The 22,128-nt window shown below is 46.2% G+C and overlaps 1 protein-coding gene across 6 annotated transcripts in view; it reads left to right on the top strand.

Moving 5' to 3' along the window:
• Positions 1-12,287, top strand: part of SIPA1L3 (signal induced proliferation associated 1 like 3) — a 137,957-nt gene extending 125,670 nt beyond the window's left edge. For 5 of the 6 annotated variants that reach the window (XM_077285545.1, XM_077285542.1, XM_077285544.1 and 2 more), the window contains exons 15-23: positions 539-645; positions 729-1,096; positions 4,776-4,964; positions 7,303-7,468; positions 8,708-8,897; positions 9,149-9,292; positions 9,516-9,636; positions 10,797-10,878; positions 11,932-12,287. In XM_077285545.1, the coding sequence (XP_077141660.1) occupies positions 539-645; positions 729-1,096; positions 4,776-4,964; positions 7,303-7,468; positions 8,708-8,897; positions 9,149-9,292; positions 9,516-9,636; positions 10,797-10,878; positions 11,932-12,078 (1,514 nt within the window). In that variant the 3' untranslated portion in view covers positions 12,079-12,287. The remainder of the gene's footprint in view (positions 1-538; positions 646-728; positions 1,097-4,775; positions 4,965-7,302; positions 7,469-8,707; positions 8,898-9,148; positions 9,293-9,515; positions 9,637-10,796; positions 10,879-11,931) is intronic. The other variant, XM_077285547.1, reaches the window with a different exon arrangement.
• The last annotated feature ends 9,841 nt before the right edge of the window (positions 12,288-22,128 follow it).

Raw genomic sequence — 22,128 nt, 5'->3', positions numbered from 1 at the left:
TATAACCTCATAAAGGGACAGTGGTCAGAATTGTAAAAATTGGCCCGGTCATTAACGTGCAAACCACCCTTGGGGGTGAAGGGGTTAATTTATGCTCATTTAAAGAGACAGTCCAGCCACGTCAAGTGTTAGGTTTCTGTAGGTTGTGCTTTAAGCCTCTGATTGGTGGGGGTCTAACCGTAGTGCACCCACCCATCACAAGAATACTGATGGATGGACGTCTGAGCGGACGGACCCCCACTAATCTATAGCTGTACCCCGCTACTTGTCCTGGTGGTAATACCCTTGTTATTGTTGTAAAATTAGAAGTTTATGTTGTGCTCCGATTTTTGGCTATTTTCGAGATCTCTGCTTGCTGTCCTTCTCTATAGAGGAGGCGAATGTCGGAGCTACCAGAGCGCAGAACTCCTGTATAGCTCAGTCTCAGATCCCGCACCCAGCCCCCATCACCATCCTCTTTAATTAACACTCATCTCCTAATTATTCGCTGACGTTAATCCTGCAAGGTGCATGTGACAACGCCACTTGTCTTTTGCAGAACCGCTGTGGCACATCCCATCGCAGCCCCGAGTAGGAGTCAGTGTCACCAAGAGACCTAACAGACAGGAGCTGGCCGGCAAGAGTTCTCCTCACCGTCATTCACGGGTAAGTGCCCAGCTGCGTGCCCGCTGTTCACACACGCAGGCCACGTGGGCAGATGGGCAGTGACCTTATTGATGTGCTTCCAGGGAGAGGCGCAGTACTCCAGTCACTCCAGCAGTAACACGCTGTCCAGTACGGCGTCCAGTAACCAGAGTGACGAGCGCTGGTTTGATCCCCAAGAGCAGCCAGATATAGACCTGGAGCCCATTTCTAAGGGCACGTCAAACGACAGTGGCATAGATACCTCCTTACCCAATTTTGCACACTCGAAGCCAGCCAGACCAACTCCTCGCCGTGAGAAAACGCAGAAACCCATGGCGTGCTCCACCTACCCTGGCATGCATGAAAGCGGATCCCGGGACAAGAGGAAAGATCAGATGTCCTCTGGAAAAGGCTACAGACCCAAAGTGTACCCACCTGGTAACGGCACCGCAGAAGCCTTCAGTGACCCAAGGTACAGAGCTGGAGAGCAACATAAGGTCCAGTACTACTTGAGGGAGATCAGATCCCATATTGTACAGTGTGGAGGAGATCAGATCCTGTATTGTACATGATGGGGTAGATCAGATCCTGTATTGTACAGTGTGGAGGAGATCAGATCCTGTATTGTACAGTGTGGGGGAGATCAGATCCTGTATTGTACAGTGTGGGGGAGATCAGATCCTGTATTGTACAGTGTGGGGGAGATCAGATCCCATATTGTACATTGTGGAGGAGATCAGATCCTGTATTGTGCAGGATGGGGGAGATCAGATCCTGTATTGTACAGGATGGGGGAGATCAGATTCTGTATTGTACAGTATGGAGGAGATCAGATCCTGTATTGTACAGGATGGGGGAAGACCAGATCCTGTATTGCACAGTGTGGGGGAGATCAGATCCTGTATTTTACAGGATGGGGGAGATCAGAACCTGTATTGTATAGTGTGGGGGAGATCAGATCCTGTATTGTATAGTGTGGGGGAGATCAGATCCTGTATTGTACAGTGTGGGGGAGATCAGATCCTGTATTGTACAGTGTGGGGGAGATCAGATCCTGTATTGTACAGTGTGGAGGAGATCAGATCCTGTATTGTACAGTGTGGGGGAGATCAGATCCTGTATTGTACAGTGTGGGGAGATCAGATCCTGTATTGTATAGTGTGGGGGAGATCAGATCCTGTGTTGTACAGTCCCTGACAGGAGTTATGTCGCTTATCCATATTATGTAAATAAAAGCTTATAACCTGACGTTAAATTCATCCATTGGTTGTATAAATTATTCTTTTGAAAGCTGAAACCTTCTGAAATGTGGTTTAGGTTAAGAAAATAAATTGGCATCAATGCAGAAATATTGATCAGTTAATGGACACAGAATGGTCAGATTTTGGCAAGACAAAAGTTTTGTCGCCCACAGAAAGTAATGTGATATTCAAACAAATAATTAACTTAAAATACAAATATATGTTGCATAACATTGGTGAATTAAGTTGTGGTGCTATTAGAGTCATATTTAATATTTTGTGTGACTTCCATGAACTTGAAGGACTTCATCCATGCGGTTCAACAATGATTCATACAATTTATTAATGAAGTCATCAGGAATAGCAGAGAATGCAGTCTTACATGCCTCCCAGAGTTCATGTAGATTCTTTGGTTTTGTCTTCCAAGCTTCCTCTTTCATCCTACCCCAAACATGCTCAATGATATTCATGTCTGGTGACTGGGCTGGCCAGTCCTTGATCTTTTTTGCCTGGAGGAACTTTGTTGTAGAGATAGGTATATGAGATGGAGCACCATCCTGCTGCAGAATTTGACACGTTCTATGATTTTGAATATAAGAGGTAGCTAATACTTCTTGATATTTTAGGCTATTGATATTGCCTTCCACCTTGCAAATGTTTTGCACACCCCCATACTGAATGTAACACCAGACCATGATCTTTCCACCACCAAATGCAACTGTTTTCTGGGTGTATTTTGGATCCATACGGGCTCCAGTTGGTCTCCTGCAGTATTTGCGGCAGTTGTGGTGTAATTCTACTGAAGATTCATCAGAGAAATCCACCTTCTGACACTTTTTCAGCGTCCATCTGTTTAGCAGGCTGTGGGACTTTTCAAATGCCACAGGGTTTTTTATTTGCCTTTTGTTTAGTGCTGGCTTCTGGGTACTGATTCGACCATGGAGGCCATTTCGAGACAGAATCCTGCAAACTGTTCTAGTTGACACAGGGACTTGACGTGACCAGGCCTGTTGACGCTCTGCTGCAGTGGAAGAGGGGCTTGCTTTGGATTTTCTAACCATTATATGTTCCACCTGAGCAGTTGTCTTGCGGGGTCTGCCGGACCTGGGTTTGTCAAACACATCTCCAGTCTCTTCAAATCTTTTTTTAATTCTTTGTACTTGAAGCTGAGACACATTAAAGGTGCCAGCCACCTCTGCAGTGGATCTGGTCTTCAGCCTCTTGATAATCCAGGCTTTCGTCACAGGGTGGATTTTTGGCATGTTATCAGAGCTCAAGTTGCAGTTCAAGTGAAGGTCTGGGGTGCTGGGTTTCTTTTTATACACACACACTAATTAACCGATCATTTACTGAGCACAGGTGAGGATGTAAATTAGGATTGGGTGCATTATATGACCAGGCGACAAAACTTTTGTCTTGTCAAAATCTGACCATTCTGTGTGCATTAACTGATCAATATTTCTGCATTGATGCCAATTTATTTTCTTAACCTAAACCACATTTTGGAGGGTTTCAGCTTTCAAAAGAATAATTTATACATCCAATGGATGAATTTAACGTCAGGTTATAACCTTTTATTTACATAACATGGATAAGCGAGACAACTTCTGTCAGGGAGTGTATAGTGTGGGGGTGATCAGATCCTATATTGTACAGGATGGGGTAGATCAGATCCTGTATTGTACAGGATGGGAGATCAGATCCTGTATTGTACAGGATGGGGGAGATCAGATCCTGTATTGTACAGGATGGGGGAGATCAGAACCTGTATTGTACAGGATGGGGGAGATCAGATCCTGTATTGTACAGGATGGGGGAGATCAGATCCTGTATTGTACAGGATGGGGGAGATCAGAACCTGTATTGTACAGTGTGGGGGAGATCAGATCCTGTATTGTACAGTGTGGGGGAGATCAGATCCTGTATTGTTATACAATAATGTGATAATGTGTGCAAAATTGTAAAGCGCTGCGGAATATGTTAGCGCTATATAAAAATAAAGATTATTATAAATAAAGATTATTATTGTACAGGATGGGGGAGATCAGATCCCGTATTGTACAGGATGGGGGAGATCAGATCCCGTATTGTACAGTATAGGGGAGATCAGATCCTGTATTGTACAGTGTGGGGGAGATCAGATCCTGTATTGTACAGGGGGGAGGGAAAGCTGATCCTGTATTGTAAAGGGGGAGAGCAGATCCCGTATTGTACAGGGTGGGGGAGACCAGATCCTATATTGTACAGGGTGGGGGAGAGCAGATCCTATATTGTACAGGGTGGGGGAGAGCGGATCCCTTATTGTACAGGATGGGGGAGAGCGGATCCCTTATTGTACAGGATGGGGGAGAGCGGATCCCTTATTGTACAGGATGGGGAGATCAGATCCTGTATTGTACAGGATGGGGGAGATCAGATCCCGTATTGTACAGGGTGGGGGATGGAAGGCGGATCCCGTATTGTGTGGGGAGGGAGAGTGGATCCCGTATTGTGGGGAGGAAGATCGTATCTCACTTAGTATGGCGTGGGGTAGAGTGGATCCCCTTGTGTATGTCTGATGAGCGCACATTTTCCACTAGTTGTTAGGGAAGGTTGGTATTGGGCCATTGTTACACCGGGTTACATGTCCACTGTCATTGTCGCTGCAGCCTGTGGATTAGATCCTCTGGTTGCCCGGTGCGGGGGGCCATGTTGCAGATTAGACCATCGTGTAAGGCAGCGATCCTGCTCATGTCCCACCATTATTATGTGCCACAACTTTCACACTTTGTACGTCCAGGTCGGGGGCATTTAACTTTTTGATCAATTTCCAAAAAATAAAATGATAAAAATTGTAGCACAGAATATAGGAAAATGAGACGCCAAGGAATATTAATAATAATAGACTCTATGTATTCTTTGCGCAAGCAGATCCACCGCGTATAAAACCCCCGACGGTTCCAGGAACCAGCAGATGTCACAGTCGAGCTCCTTCCAGCTGTCCAGCTCCGTGCCCAAATCTTTTTTCTCTCGTCAGAACGTGAGGAATAAAATCCCAGCTGGCTGGAAAAAGCCAGAGGAACCTCCACAAAGGCCAACCACATTTACAGACCCCAAAAAGTAAGTGCACCACAACGTTTGCTGCGTTGGAGCTTCCCATTTTCAAGTACCCATAATATCCTTCACTTCCATTCCCAGTAGTCACAACCCTGTCCCCCATTCCAGAACATGACTCCTCCAGATCTTATTGTTTTTGATGGGAGCATAGCGTTGCAGGCATTGCCATTTCTCACATGACGGACAACCTAAAGGGGCCGTCTCCTGCTCTGAAATGGGGAAATTGCAAAGTGCTTGTAAAAACGAGCAACTCCTCCAACGTCCCCTCCGTTCTGAAGATCTTGGGAGTTTTCAGTCTGTAGTTCCCATCTCATTGCACATCCTGCCGGCGCTTCCCTGGAGCTGCCACATCGCTGGAGCTTTAGTGTCTCCGCAAAGGGAGAACTTGAAGATGATCACACTCTTTCAAAGGACCTTGAGTCGAGTGGAAACGCTGCTGCCGGTCAGTACGTGGTATAGTGTAAATGCTGTCATCAGTAAATCCAGTCTAGGGTAAACGCTGCTGCCAGTCAGTCCATGGTACAGTGTAAATGCAGTCACCAGTAAATCCAGTGTCTAGGGTAAACGCTGCCACCGGTCAGTCCGTGGTGTAGGATAAATGCTGACACTGGTCAGTCCAAGATCCACTACAGCTGCTTGTAAGCCATGTAAGTACAGTCACTGGTCCATCAACAATCTAGGGTGAACATTGCCCTGGTCCAGAGTCAATGTCACCACAGGTCAGTCCACGGTCTAGGGTAAATGCCGCTGCCCGTCGGTCTATGGTCTAGGGTAAATACTGCTGTCCATCTTTCCACTGTCTAGGGTAAATGCCGCTGCCCGTCAGTCCACGGTCTAGGGTAAATGGCGCTGCCCGTTGGGCCGTGGTCTAGGGTAAATGCCGCAGTCCGTCAATCCACGGTATAAGTTAAATGCTACTGCCAGTCGTCTAGGGTAAATGCCGCCACCCATCATTCCATGGTCTAGGGTAAATGCTGCCACCCATCAATCCACGGTCTAGGGTAAATGCTGCCACCCAACAATCCACGGTCTAGGGTAAATGCTGCCACCCATCAATCCACGGTCTAGGGTAAATGCTGCCACCCATCAGTCCACGGTCTAGGGTAAATGCCACTACCTGTCAGTCCACAGTATAGGGTAAATATCACCGCCCATCAGTCCACAGTATAGGGTAAATACCACCGCCCATCAGTCCACAGTATAGGGTAAATGCCACCGCCCATCAGTCCACAGTATAGGGTAAATACCATCACCCGTCAGTCCACAGTATAGGGTAAATGCCGCCACCCATCAGTCCACAGTATAGGGTAAGTTCCGCCACCCATCAGTCCACAGTATAGGGTAAATGTCACCGCCCATCAGTCCACAGTATAGGCTAAGTTCCGCCACCCATTAGTCCATGGTATTGGGTAAATGTCACCGCCCATCAGTCGACGGTCTAGCGTAAATGCCGCCATCGGTCCATGGTCTAGGGTAAATGCCACTGCCAGTCAGTCTGCAATCTAGGGTGAACGCCACCACTCGTTGGTACGCAGTTTAGGGTAAACACTGCCACCGGTCAGTGCACGGTCTAGGCTTATGCTGACACCTCTTAGTCCGCGTTCTTGGGCAAACAGTCAGCAGGCAGTCCACGCAATATGGTCAACGCTGCTGCCGGTCAGTCCACAGTCTAGTGGGAAGGGTTTTTGTTTTTTATCATTTTTTTTTGGCCTCCAAACTAAAAATTGCATCAGCTTATTTACACATTTTTAGCCTTGGGGGCCACAAGCACCCAAATTTGTTTTTTTTTTCCTGCCTAGTACAATGCATGGTCTATCTGCTTTGGGGTCAGTTCCTGAGAGATTTGCTCATCTGCTCTATTTTTCTGTAGTCATAAACATAATTTAGATCCAGTTACGAAAAACTAGAACAATGATGCTTAGTGATCTGAACAGTAGAATTGCTTTCATACTTGCTGACTGCTTCCAATGGATAACATTTTTTCCCCTGCCCTCAGTAACTGGCCCACCTGGATGGTGGACTACAAGAAAAAAGGCAAATAAATCCTAGAAATACATTAGTGTCATGATTTGAATGAATGAACAAGGCTTGCCCCAAAAGTGTGTCGTCACTTTAAATTGCCTGGCGCTGGAGCAACAGCCCTTGCACCGTCACGTGATGAGACACTTTGGAGCCCGGGGTTCTCCCTATTGTCTGAAGTATTTAGGTCAGCGGTAAGAGACAAAATAGCTGGAGACAGAGGATTATGTGAACATCTGTTGTGCGTGCAGAGGCGGCCGGAGTATAGTATATATGTGACCCGGCGTCTGACGATTATAACTCGTCTTCTTTCTCTCTTTAGACAAGTAGATGTGAACACAAAGAACGTCTTTGGTCAGCCCCGGCTCCGGGCCTCCCTGCGAGACCTCCGATCGCCTCGCAAGAATTACAAGTCCACCATCGAGGATGATCTGAAGCGGCTGATTATTATGGACAACCTGGGGCCGGAGCAGGAGCAGGACTGCATGGTGAGACGACCGGGGCCTGACACCGCCTCTACCCTGTTTGTAGTGCCTGTTATCTGTGCTGCTCAGTCTGTTGGATCCTTGTAGTTGTACTTTTTACTAGCGCCCTCATTACAGGTTTTTTTTTTTCACCTCCACCACCATTTATTCCTATTACTGATGAGCGGAAGTGCTGGGATACGGTATTATCTGAGCATGCTCATGTGCTAACTGAGTGTCTTTGGTGTGCTCGAAAAATATGTTCGAGTCCCTGCGGCTGCATGTCTCACGGCTGTTAGACAAATCCCTGCATGTGTTACTGCTGTCAAACCGCCGCGAGACATTCAGCCGCAGAGACTCGAACATATTGGTTCGCTCATCACTAATTGCTATCTCTTCATGGCCTGACCTTGGGGGTCACATATTCTAGTAATTGCCTATTTTTTTTTAATTATTATTTTTTAACAATATTCTTCCTTTTTTTTTATTCAGTCAAGACCTAAGACATAAGTGGTCCATAATACCCAACCAGTCGTCTGTGTAGGAGCTCGATCAGAAAACTGTGACCATCCAGCTGTGCTGAAACTGCAACTCCAAGCAAGTGCCTAAGTGGCCAAGTCATGCTGGGAGTCATAGTTTCACCACAGCCCCAGGTTACTGACCCACTGACATTAGGATATGCAGTAGGTATGGCTTACAGCCACTTTATTTCTGCAGGCGATATGCAGTAGTTACCAGATCCTATCATCTGGTATCTGGTGGATAAAGTAGAGGTCGTCTCTGCTCCAAAATACTTTGTATATTCCGGCTCTGCTTGGGACCCCCTTTCATGAAGCAGAGCTGCTAATGTGAAAAAGCCCCTGACCTGGCGAGTCTGGTTCCTCCATGCATGGTAGTGGCAAGACTGAATGGTACCTTACCTTGCAATAAAAGCAAAATATGCCACTTGCTCGGGAAGGGGACTTTAAACCCAATTCTCTAACTAAAAGGGGTGGTCTGTGATGGGCATTATACGTAACCAGTATGGAGGATGCAAAGGTGCTGTCATATTAATGGTGAGACGTGACATTAGAAAGGGAACTAAAATCTGATAGCCCGAAAGCCACTGCAACGTCTGTCATCATCACCGGCGATATGGGGGGAATGAACGTCGTCTAAGTGTGGATGCATGGAGCGAGCAGAGGATAACGCTAGGAAGTGAGCTCTGCTCCGAAGGCGCAAATCCTTTAACCATTTTCTAATGCTCTTAAATCGCCTCTGCAGTCACCTCAGAAAACCTTACAAAGAACGCTTTCCGATGAGAGCCTGTGCAGCGGACGCCGAGACGCAGGGTTCGCCTGCTCCCCGTCCATAGACTCCTCTCGGGGCACCGATGTCTTCTACGCCAACCCGTACCCCTCCTGCACTCTACCTGTTCGCCGCCAGCATCAGCCTGGAATGCCTGAGAAATCTGGTAAGACGCCCAAGGGGAAAATGTTATATATTTACACCGGTAATAGTTTTTCTCCATGATACATGGAGTCAGTGAGAAGACAGATATCTTCTACTGTGTGGAGTAGTCACATGTAGCAGAGGTATTATCTATGCGCTCTGGTCAGTAAACTCGTTGGGGCTCCGTTGCTGATCATCTCACATCGATCAATGAAATATTGGAGGTAAAATTACAAACCATCTCGTGTAATTGTTATTCTTTACCCCCCGCAGCCACCATCTCGTCTTCTGAGCTGTCACTTACAGAGATTCGGGATTCCAACTCTAGACACGTAGACGCGGGGATGATGCCGCTGCCTGACACCGCTTCCGGCCTGGAGTGGTCCAGCCTGGTCAGTGCGGCCAAAGCCTATGAAGGTAACGTGTGTGACGCTCTACGTGGAAGACGACTGTGAGATTGGGATTAGTCATGAACGCGTAGAAAACTTTTGTCTTAGGTTTTTCTTTTTATTTGCAAAGCCAAATACGAACTGGGAATCTTTAATTTTTTAATTCCACATGTAGAATTCTGTCCATGTAAAATAAACCTGACTTTTTTTCTTTGCTTTTTTTTTTTATTATTATTATTACATTATAACAGTGCAAAGAGCCGCCTCGCTGTTCTCACTGAATGAAGTCGCTTTGACTCCTGTGCAAAGTGGTGGCACAGCTCACCTCAGCCTGGAGAGGCAGCACACGCCACGCACCACCCCCACTTCAAGGTATGGCGATAAAAGGGAAAACGCAATTCAGCGACCTGTACTGACTAGTGATTAGCGTGCTCGGATAAGGTGTTATCTGAGCATGCGCGAGTGCTGAGTGTCATTGGCGTGCTCGAAAAATATGTTCCATTCCCCCGCAGCTATTCGACAGCCGCAACACATGCAGGGATTGCCTGTTAAACAATCCCTCCATGTGTTGCGACTGTCGAACCGTCGCGAGACATGCAGCCCTGATGACTCGAACATACACTCTGAAGACACACGGTTAGCACCCGAGCATGCTCGGAAAACAACATATCCGAGCACATTCGCTCATCACTAGTACAGACCTATAGGCTGAGATCTTATTCTCAAAAGTCCACAAAATGAGGATAAGAAGCAAAACACGGTTCAAACAGATGTTCTCGCCAAGGGGAGGAGTGCTTGGTCGTAAATGGCGCATAACATTCAGCCAGTTCATGGATACACGGCTGGGTTCCCCAGGTCCAACGCTGCTTTTTTGTGAGTAGGTCTCCACTATGGCTCGAAATGATGGGCCCTCTTCTGTCACATCCATGTGGGTTGTCTACAATTATGTCCTTCAAAATTTTATACAGCCTTTTCCCAAAAAAATAAATAAATAACCAACCTGCTGGATTGGTTTTCACCTACTTTTCTAGACCATGGATGTAACAAAGAATAGGCCAAATTTGTTTTTAGTGCCATGACAGAATAGATCCGTTCAAGGACCGTTGTTTTTTTAGCCAAGTCTAAGCGGACGGTCTCATCAGCCATTAGACGGATTGTCTCTTCAGAGACATCTGCTGACAAGATGCGACCACTGGGGCGATCATCGGAGGAAATGTCATACTGAATGGTGGCCATTTAGATGACTGTCCTTCCTTGTAGTATAAGAACAGTTTGAGACCCTCCAGAATGGGAGCCGTTCCTAGCGATCAGCTCTCTGTTCTGGTTGATAGAGTGGGACGTTCATGTCGGGGGGCTTTTCTTCATTGCCAATAAAACTCTTGGCTTAGAGCAGTCACTAATGAGCGGCCTGATCTATTTTACAACTTGACCCATTTCTGCAGTCACCATATGTAGGTCACTGGTCTATGGCCTATGCTCCATTGCTTTCAGGTTATCTGACATATCATTTTTTTTTTTTTTTCTTCTTCTAGTGATGAAGTGTCTCCTGACCTCACCGGGAAGGTCCTGCAGCTCGAGGTCATGTTGAAACAGCTTCACACCGATCTTCAGAAGGTAACGACGAGCCAGGACGCCGCGGCAGCTTTCCTCCATGATAGTGTGCACTAATGTCAGTCAGCACAATCAGTATCTGTCGTGGTTTTTAATTTGGTAATTACCTGCTGTAAAGCCTGACTTTGCAGCATCAGGTTAGACTGATATTCAGCTCTTCGTGGGCGGAGTCATGTGACACTTTATATTTGGAACTTCTCCGAGGTCATTCATGACTCCGTCCCTCACAAATAGGTGTTTATTAAGATTCTAACATAGTATTGACGTCTGTGGTGTCTAGTTCTCTTCCTCAGTGAAAGTCCATGCTTGGGCCGTCAGTCCTGAGCTTGTGAGTGTGTAAAGTAGCACACTAACCAGCAGAGGGTGCATTACCTCTGCAGGCTTTTAAAATACAGCAGAAGCAAGCACGTCCAAACGAATGGTTAGGAGACCCCAGATTGTGGGATTTCACACAAGGCAGACTTTAGGGGGACGTTTATCTTGGGCCCTGTTCCAGCTTTCCAGTGTAAAAAGAAAAAAAAAAAAAGGTTACATATTTTTTTTCACAATCTTGTACTAGTTTTAAAATATGACTTTATTCCCCCCTCTTTCCTCTACTTCATTAATTAGAGAGAGAGGAGCAACTCACGGCCCATCTGGTTTACCATAGGATAAGGGATATCTTGTTGACCAGTGGGGGTCAGACCGATGGGACCTGCACCGATCGGCAGAACAGGGAACTTTTAACCCCAGTTAGGAAGGAGCAGCAGTGCACATGCCGAACTACCGCTCCATTCATTCTTTATGGGCTCGTTGAGCTCTGCGCTCGGCTCATTCCATCAGCCTCGTAAAGGATGAATGGAGCCGCGGTCGGGCCATTTTCTAGCAGGGATAAAAAAAAATATTCCCCGTTCTGCTGATGGGTGCAGGTCCCAGCAGATGGACCCCCACAGGTCAATAACTTATCATGGATAGTTGATAACTTGTTTACACTGGACAACCCCTTTAAGTAACAGTACCCAATTACCCAATCTTTGATTGCTCCATAACGTCTCCTTCCATCTTGTGTCGTTGCAGGAAAAACTGGACAAAGAGGCACTGCAGGTAGAAGTGGCGAATCTCCGACACAACAATCAGCGACTTCAGGCAGAATCGCACTCTGCCAGCGAGCAGCTGAGGAAATTTGCAGAGATTATTCATACTGTGGAAAAAAAGGATCATTGAGACCCTAAAAATGGTGACCCTTCCAGCGGGTGGTGGTTGGGGGTTACACAGAGCTCACAATATGGTACATCTCGCCACACACGGTGGTCTCTCCTCAGTGCCCTGCAGTACAGGACTGGAGGGTTTTGGTTTTTTTTGCATTCTTATTTTTTTTTTTCCTCATGTACAGAAACATTTTTTCCTCCTTTTTTTTGTAGATTTGTATAAATAAAAAAAAAAAAAAAAAAAAAGAGAAAAAATATTGAGAGGGGGGGTAGGGACGTATTTTTGGCCATATTGTCTGCACAAGTTTCCGTCAGGAATTATGCAAAATGGACAGATTCGCAGGCAAGCGTAGCGCAAAATACTGTATCGCAAGCCTTCTGGAAAGTAATGTTATATATATATAAATATATTTAAATTGTATATTAAAAAAAAAAGCTCTATATGGGGAAAAGGTCTCTGGATGAACCCTTAAGTAATGTTAAAGTTTCATACAAATTTATTTTAATATGACGCCAGTCCGACTGGAAGCAAGATATTTCCATGTATATTTTGTTAATATGTATATATAAATCATCTCTTTTGTTAATGGGAACAAGTGACTATTCCGAGTTACATCATTATAATTTACTAGTAATATCCAAAACCGAGCCTGTCATGGCAGAGTTGCCCCTAATGTAGGGGCCACTGTGCAACTCAAGGTGTTCAGGGAGCTTACACCCTTTGTTGGGCATCTTGGCTGCTCTAGCCACAGCGCCGCCCTGCTGGCACGGTAGTGTATAGCACACTGTATCCTAAAACTAGAAGGTGGCTGTATAGTGGGTGCACTTTATGGGCATGATATACGTGCCCCACATTGATAGTGCTCCTGGCTTATGACTGGTACTGAAGTCTGCAGATTTGCAAGTTTACATACAGATATCTTCTATATGATGTACACGCTTAATGTAAGCGGAAAGGAGAATATTTATACTTGAACTTTAGAATTTGCTTTAGCCATTGATTTTTCTATGTGTGAGATCACAGGAAGCCTAAACTTGTTCTATTCTTATGCAGTGACTATATACGTGTGTATATATATGCGTGTCTATGTATGTGTGCAAATGTATAACTATATGTGTGCACACATATAAACATGCGCATATATATAATTATATTTGTGTGTATTTATTTATATACACAAATAGATAGAGAGAGATATAGATATATATCTCACATGTATACACATACACGTGTATATAGGTATAACTACACATATGCACATATAGTATACACTCGCACTACATGGATACACAGTATATACACACGTGCACACACGGTATACACATGGATACACTTTATGTACACGCACACTCACTATGCGCATGCACACACACAAAATCACTGCGCGCGCACACACTATGCGCGCACGCACTCACGCTATGCACACGCACACTCGCTATGCACACACGCACACTCGCTATGCACACACGCACACTCGCTATGCACACACGCACACTCGCTATGCACACACGCACACTCGCTATGCACACACGCACACTCGCTATGCACACACGCACACTCGCTATGCACACACGCACACTCGCTATGCACACACGCACACTCGCTATGCACACACGCACACTCGCTATGCACACACGCACACTCGCTATGCACACACGCACACTCGCTATGCACACACGCACACTCGCTATGCACACACGCACACTCGCTATGCACACACGCACACTCGCTATGCACACACGCACACTCGCTGTGCACACACGCACACTCGCTGTGCACACACGCACACTCGCTGTGCACACACGCACACTCGCTGTGCACACACGCACACTCGCTGTGCACACACGCACACTCGCTATGCACACACGCACACTCGCTATGCACACACGCACACTCGCTGTGCACACACGCACACTCGCTGTGCACACACGCACACTCGCTGTGCACACACGCACACTCGCTATGCACACACGCACACTCGCTATGCACACACGCACACTCGCTATGCACACACGCACACTCGCTATGCACACACGCACACTCGCTATGCACACACGCACACTCGCTATGCACACACGCACACTCGCTATGCACACACGCACACTCGCTATGCACACACGCACACTCGCTATGCACACACGCACACTCGCTATGCACACACGCACACTCGCTATGCACACACGCACACTCGCTATGCACACACGCACACTCGCTATGCACACACGCACACTCGCTATGCACACACGCACACTCGCTATGCACACACGCACACTCGCTATGCACACACGCACACTCGCTATGCACACACGCACACTCGCTATGCACACACGCACACTCGCTATGCACACACGCACACTCGCTATGCACACACGCACACTCGCTATGCACACACGCACACTCGCTATGCACACACGCACACTCGCTATGCACACACGCACACTCGCTATGCACACACGCACACTCGCTATGCACACACGCACACTCGCTATGCACACACGCACACTCGCTATGCACACACGCACACTCGCTATGCACACACGCACACTCGCTATGCACACACGCACACTCGCTATGCACACACGCACACTCGCTATGCACACACGCACACTCGCTATGCACACACGCACACTCGCTATGCACACACGCACACTCGCTATGCACACACGCACACTCGCTATGCACACACGCACACTCGCTATGCACACACGCACACTCGCTATGCACACACGCACACTCGCTATGCACACACGCACACTCGCTATGCACACACGCACACTCGCTATGCACACACGCACACTCGCTATGCACACACGCACACTCGCTATGCACACACGCATGCACTCACTCATTCACTATGCGCACACACACATGAGCTTTCAGCCTGGAGTATGATGCACTTTCTCCTTCCAGTTTATTGGACTTCCCTTAGTCTTTCAATTCATCAAAGACCCAAACCTTGTAGATAGTCTTCTCACTCACCAGCCATCCTACAACAATCAGGTCTTGCAAGAACTCTTCATCAAGCTCGTGCAGCCATTTTTAACCTTTTTGAAGCTGCCACTTTGAACCTTAAGTGTCTCCACATCCTGAGAAGATGGACGACATTCGCTGCTGGACCTCACTGACCTTCATGCCTTCTTGCCATGCACACTGTACGATATGCTGTAATGTCGTGTAAAACGCATGATGGTTTGGAAACCACTTAATGGACTCAAATAATTTTCTAAATGAGGGCTGCCAGACAGAGTTGTATACGGTTTTATTTGTATAAACTGATCTACACTTTCTACGGTGTCTTCATTGACTTCTGTATGGGTGGATGAGGGAAAGTTTAAGAGTGACTTTCAGTTAAAATATTGTCACATTTGACTTCATCATTGGGACATAGGCATACATGAGTGATGAGGAATGGCCATGAATGCAGAAAAATAAAAATAGTGTTCACCTAAAGTAAATGCATGGATGGCCGAAGGATATCCTTGAAGCCCACATTCCAGTCTTGATCTTCTGTAATGCCAGGATAGCTAAAGATCCCAGTAAATTAAAAGGGCTCTTTCCTTTAACCTGAAGGTGGGCACATTCATTTACTTATTATATGCTACCATTTTCATTTTCAGCAGTCAGGAGTGTGTAAACCAGCGACTAGACTGCCGTAAAGAGATTCTTTCAGTAAATGAATGTCTATAGCCGCAGGCTATTAAAAAGAAACAAACTGAGTTATACTCGCCTTGCTCAGGTCCACCCAGCAGGTCTCTGCCGCAGCTCCCAGTGTCTGGCACTAGCTGCGGTGCTGGCATCATGTCGTCAGCGCGGCAGCTTGTGTAGACAGAACACCCCCTTCAGAGCCGCTGAGCACAATGGCTTCCATGCTGATGTGACTTCAGCGCCACAGCCAATGCCAAAGACTGGGAGCAGCGGCATAGACCTGCTGGGTGGACCTGGGGAAGGTGAGTAGAACTCGGTTTGTATCTTTTTAATAGCCCTGTGGCTATGGCCATTACCGACAAACACATCTCTGCTTCCTCGGACCGGTGACGGGCAACTGCAAATTGTTAGGCACAGCATTACTAAAGAAGCAGGCCCTAGTGGCTATTACTCATTTGCCAGCTGTTGCCTGCTCAACACTTTCCCTCCTCTCTGGATGATGCCCCATGGGTGATTTTCTTTATCTGTCACAGTTGGAATAACAAGAATTCCGCAATTCTTGGTTACTGATCAGGAGAGCTTGCCCCCTTGACACTATCGCTTCTTATACACTAAACACTTCCCATGGTGATGGAGACCCACCAAAAGAGACCTCAGATCATGGTTAACCCCACAGTCTAATCCGGTTCTCCTCTAGAGTCCCTTCAGTATTGGGAATCCCAATGTGAGAACCAAGTGATATTCTGACCACTACCCAAGGTTATGTCTGAGCTGCCCCCCAGCCTGGTGAATCGGCAAGCGAAACAGGTAGTCTTACTCCAGCGCTCACTCCTCTGAGACTCTGACCAAGGATAACTCCCATCTTGACATGGACCATTCCTCCATTTATGAGACTCATTGGTTAAACACTTGATGCAAGTCATTCATCTTACCTTGTAGTTGAAGGACGCTGACTCTTCTCCTTAGGGAGTGTCTTCTTCATGAGCGGATCTCACTCTTAGGCCTGTCCCACATGTCCAGATAATTCCGGTACCGGAAAAATCGGTACCGGAGTTGTCCGTGTGCTCACGTGGCACATCAGTATAGCACACGTGCGGCAGCTGTGTGCCGACTGGGTACCACACGGACCGTGCATGAGACAGCGCTAGAGATAAGCGCTGTCCCCTGCATCTGGTGCTGAAGCCAGAATTCATTCCTTCCCCCCAGCAGCGTTCGCTGGAGAGAAGGAATGAAAAATCATTGTTTTTTTATTTTTTGTGTGGTTAAAATAAAGATCCCGGTCACCGCCCGCCCGCTGGAAATCAAATACTCACCCGGCTCCCTCGATGCTTCCTCTCAGCGCCGCAGCTTCTTCCTGTTTGAGCGGTCACGTGGTACCGCCCATTACAGTGATGAATATGCGGCTCAACCCCTATGGGAGGTGGAGCTGCATATTCATCACTGTAATGAGCGGTACCACGTGACCGCTCATACCGGAGAAGCTGTGGCGCTGAGAGGAGGCATCGAGGGAGCTGGGTATTTTATTTCCAGCAGGTGGGCGCACAGGGGGTGGGAGGCGGGCGGTGACCGGGATCTTTATTTTAAACACACAAAAAATAAAGAAACAATGATTTTTCATTTCTTCTCTCCAGCGAACGCTGCTGGAGAGAAGAAATGAATGGGCGGCTGCAGCACCACAAGCTGGGGGGACTGCGCTTACTGTAGCGCTGTCTCCTGCACGGCACACGGACGGCATCCGTGTGCGGTACGTGTTTTACACAGACCCATTGACTTTAATGGGTCCGTGCGCTCCCACGAACACTGACATGTCTCCGTGTTTTTCAAACGGAGACACGGTCCGTGAAAACACGCTGACATGTGCAGAGACACATTGATTTTAATGTGTCTACGTGAGTCCGTGTCTCCGGTACGTGAGAAAACTATCACCACAGGTACCGGAGCCACTGACGTGTGAAACCGGCCTTAGACACTTCACCATGCATTCAGAGTTTTGTCGTATTTCAGACCAGAGAACGAAAAGGCGTGGACAAGACTCTTCAAGAAGCCCAATGTGCGGACTTCTTGTATCCTGCTCTCGAGTGGGCTTTCCTTCTCAGTATGGGTCACTAAACCCTTTACCCTCATGGATGCTGTGTTTTTTAGAGCTCACATCCAGCCTGTATTACTGGGAGACACAAAGGTCACATCCAGCCTACATTACTGGGAGGGACACTCGTACAAGAGAAAAATCTGAAACCTGGATTAGTCTATGAACTGCATCTCAACGGATCTGAAAATGTATGAAGTTATAAACATTGTAGACAGAAACTTGGGTGCAAATTAATTATTACAGAAAACCATTAACATGTAAAAATCTATTTTTCAATGTCAAAAGTTTTCATAGCCTTTAAAAAGACAACACGGTGTCCGATAAATACTTCCTGTTGGAGCTCGGGCAGATGAACGTAGCTTCAGTCCGAGTGTGATGCGTCAAAATGTCGGAGCAAGAAATCGCAGCATGAACAATTCGTCAACAATGGATGGCACCTACCCACTCTTGTCTATGGGTCCTTGGAAAACATTGGACTGCGCTTGGAAGACATATGAGTGCAATCTGATATTCACAGATAGACTGAATGGAAAAGATGGAGAAACTTTATTTTTTTTATAACTCTCCACATCTGGTAAAATCGGACCAGAGTGTGATTATCATGATTGGACCTGGTTTCTCAAATAGAGAACATATGGTCATCTGCACCCGTCCTTGGTAGATACCTCTGCTGTCATGAACCTCTCCCTACCATCTCTGTATGTTCTTTTCTCAACTCCCATATTCAAGGCCCTCGTGAAATAAAACATCAATAATCTGTTATAGATATTATTTTCAATTTCCTGGAGGAAGGGAAAAAAAAAAATCTTGAGACTGAGCTCGTTTGGCTGAGGGCTCCTGTGTTCTCTATGAGAAATCTTATCTGGTGGAGAGCAATGAAATCGTCAGACTGAGATCAGACATGTGCGAACCACATCTCTCCCGACCCTCAATCGGATGGCGCCCCCAAATGGCAGAACAGTTCGATATTAGCAAGTTCAGCCGGGATTAGTCTAATATACACTCACTGGCCACTTTATTAGGTACACCTGTCCAACTTCTTGTTAACACTTAATTTCTAATCAGCCAATCACATGGCGGCAACTCAGTGCATTTAGGCATGTAGACATGGTCAAGACAATCTCCTGCAGTTCAAACCGAGCATCAGTATGGGGAAGAAAGGTGATTTGAGTGCCTTTGAACGTGGCATGGTTGTTGGTGCCAGAAGGGCTGGTCTGAGTGTTTCAGAAACTGCTGATCTACTGGGATTTTCACGCACAACCATCTCTAGGGTTTACAGAGAATGGTCCGAAAAAGAAAAAAATCCAGTGAGCGGCAGTTCTGTGGGCGGAAATGCCTTGTTGATGCCAGAGGTCAGAGGAGAATGGGCAGACTGGTTCGAGCTGATAGAAAGGCAACAGTGACTCAAATCGCCACCCGTTACAACCAAGGTAGGCCTAAGAGCATCTCTGAACGCACAGTGCGTCGAACTTTGAGGCAGATGGGCTACAGAAGCAGAAGACCACACCGGGTACCACTCCTTTCAGCTAAGAACAGGAAACTGAGGCTACAATTTGTACAAGCTCATCGAAATTGGACAGTAGAAGATTGGAAAAACGTTGCTTGGTCTGATGAGTCTCGATTTCTGCTGCGACATTCGGATGGTAGGGTCAGAATTTGGCGTAAACAACATGAAAGCATGGATCCATCCTGCCTTGTATGGAGCATCTTTGGGATGTGCAGCCGACAAATCTGCGGCAACTGTGTGATGCCATCATGTCAATATGGACCAAAATCTCTGAGGAATGCTTCCAGCACCTTGTTGAATCTATGCCACGAAGAATTGAGGCAGTTCTGAAGGCAAAAGGGGGTCCAACCCGTTACTAGCATGGTGTACCTAATAAAGTGGCTGGTGAGTGTATATAAGGCCTTTAGATTGCAGTGTTGAAGAAGTATATATATTGATATTATGACCTAGTGTGTTGAAAACTTTTTTTAAGTCGTATTATTTATTGGGGGCTACACTAATACCACTACCCTGCAGGTCGCAGACGGGCTCCAGTGATGTATGGTGGAAAATGCTGATGAACAACCACACACCTGTCATCCATGGGGGCGGCTGTCTAGTATAGATGCACGTAGATAAGGCTTGTATAGGGCATTAATACGTGTAGTGCACCATGCCAGCTTACAGCCTGTTAATGATACCCATACTGTTAGATAAGGTGGGATACCCAGCGCTATATCAGTGCACCCCACAGGGACAGACACCCCAATTACTCCACCAGCACTACAGGGCCCGGCGTTTTTGCAGACCATGTCCTTCTTTCTATCCCCCACCCCCCTCAAAAAAAACAATTCTTTTCATGGATCCATCTCGTCACTGCAAGTAGATGGGGAGAAAAAAAACAGACAACCTATTGATGCTAGCCGGACTGACTTTTTTTTTTTTTTTTTTTTTACTGTTTAATAAGTAGCTTGAAAATGTAGTAATTTTCCTTTTTCTTATAAATGAAAAAAGTTGATAGTATAATGGTAAAAAGACACAGGGCGGCAAAAACGGCTGAAACATTGGTTCCAGCACACTTTTTTTCTTATGCAAAAAAAAAAAACAAGATGGACAACAGAATGAGGCATCTGCCTAGTAAGCGATCAGTAAAAGATACAGGGCTGACTATTTGGAGTTACAGTTCCTTGTGAAAGTATTCGGCTCCCTGGAACTTTTCCCACATATCATGCTTCAAACATAAAGATACCAAATGTAAATTTTTGGTGAAGAATCAACAACAAGTGGAACACAATTGTGAAGTTGAATGAAATTTATTGGTTATTTTACATTTTTGTGGAAATTCAAAAACTGAAAAATGGGGCATGCAATATTATTCGGCCCCTTTACTTTCAATGCAGCAAACTTACTCCAGAAGTTCATTGTGGATCTCTGAATGATCCAATGTTGTCCTAAATGCCTAATGATGATAAATATAATCCACCTGTAATCAAGTCTCCCTATAAATGCACCTGCTCCGTGATAGTCTCAGGGTTCTGTTTGAAGCACAGAGAGCATCATGAAGACCAAGGAACAAACATGGAAGGAGTATCATACCACTGCAAATCTACCAAGACCCAGCCGTCCCTCTAAAGTTTCATCTCAAACAAGGAGAAGACTGATCAGAGATGCAGCCAAGAGGCCCATGATCAGTCTGGATGAACTGCAGAGATCTACAGCTGAGGTGGGACAGTCTATCCATAGGACAACAATCAGTCGTACACTGCACAAATCTGGCCTTTATGGATGAGTGGCATGAAAAAAGCCATTTCTCAAAGATATCCATAAAAAGTATTGTTTAAAGTTTGCAACAAGCCACCTGGGAGACACCAAACATGTGGAAGAAGGTGCTCTGGTCAGATGAAACCAAAATCGAACTTTTTGGCAACAATGCCAAATGATATATTTAGCAAAAAGACAACACCGCTCATCACCCTGAACACACCATCCCCACTGTCAAACATGGTGGTGGCAGCATCATGGTTTGGGCCTGCTTTTCTTCAGCAGGGACAGGGAAGATGGATGGAGCCAAATACAGGACCATTTTTGAAGAAAACCTGTTGGGAGTCTGCAAAAGACCTGAGACTGGGACAGAGATTTGTCTTCCAACAAGACAATGATCCCAAACATAAAGCAATATCTACAATGGAATGGTTCACAAATAAACGTATCCAGGTGTTAGAATGGCCAAGTCAAAGTCCAATCGAGAATCTGTGGAAAGAGCTGAAAACTGCTGTTCACAAACTATCTCCATCAAACCTCACTGAGCTCGAGCTGTTTGCCAAGGAAGAGTGGGCAAGAATTTCAGTCTCTTGATGTACAAAACTTATTAGAGACATGCCCCAAGCGACTTGCAGCCGTAATCGCAGCAAAAAGTGGCGCAACAAAGTATTAAGTTAAAGGGACCGAATAATATTGCACTCCCCACTTTTCAGTTTTTGAATTTCCACAAAAAATTAAAAAAAAAAACAATACATTTCGTTCAACTTCTCAATTGTGTTCCATTTGTTGTTGATTCTTCACCAAAAATTTACATTTGGTATCTTTATGTTTGAAGCATGATATGTGGGAAAAGGTTGAAAAGTTCCAGGGAGCCGAATACTTTTGCAAGGCAATGTGTGTATGTATATGTGTGTGTGCCTTAGGCTCTGTGCACACGTTGCTGAAATTGCTGCGGATCCGCAGCAGTTTCCCATGAGTTTACAGTACAATGTAAACCTATGGGAAACCGAAAACGCTGTGCCCATGCTGCGGAAAAAAACGAGCGGAAACGCAGCAGTTTACATTCCGCAGCTTGTCAATTCTT

Source organism: Ranitomeya variabilis, chromosome 2 (genome assembly GCF_051348905.1).
Source record: "Ranitomeya variabilis isolate aRanVar5 chromosome 2, aRanVar5.hap1, whole genome shotgun sequence".
NCBI lineage: Eukaryota > Metazoa > Chordata > Amphibia > Anura > Dendrobatidae > Ranitomeya > Ranitomeya variabilis.
The sequence above is the reverse complement of the archived record's forward strand: the minus strand, read 5'-3'. Positions and strand labels throughout refer to the sequence as shown.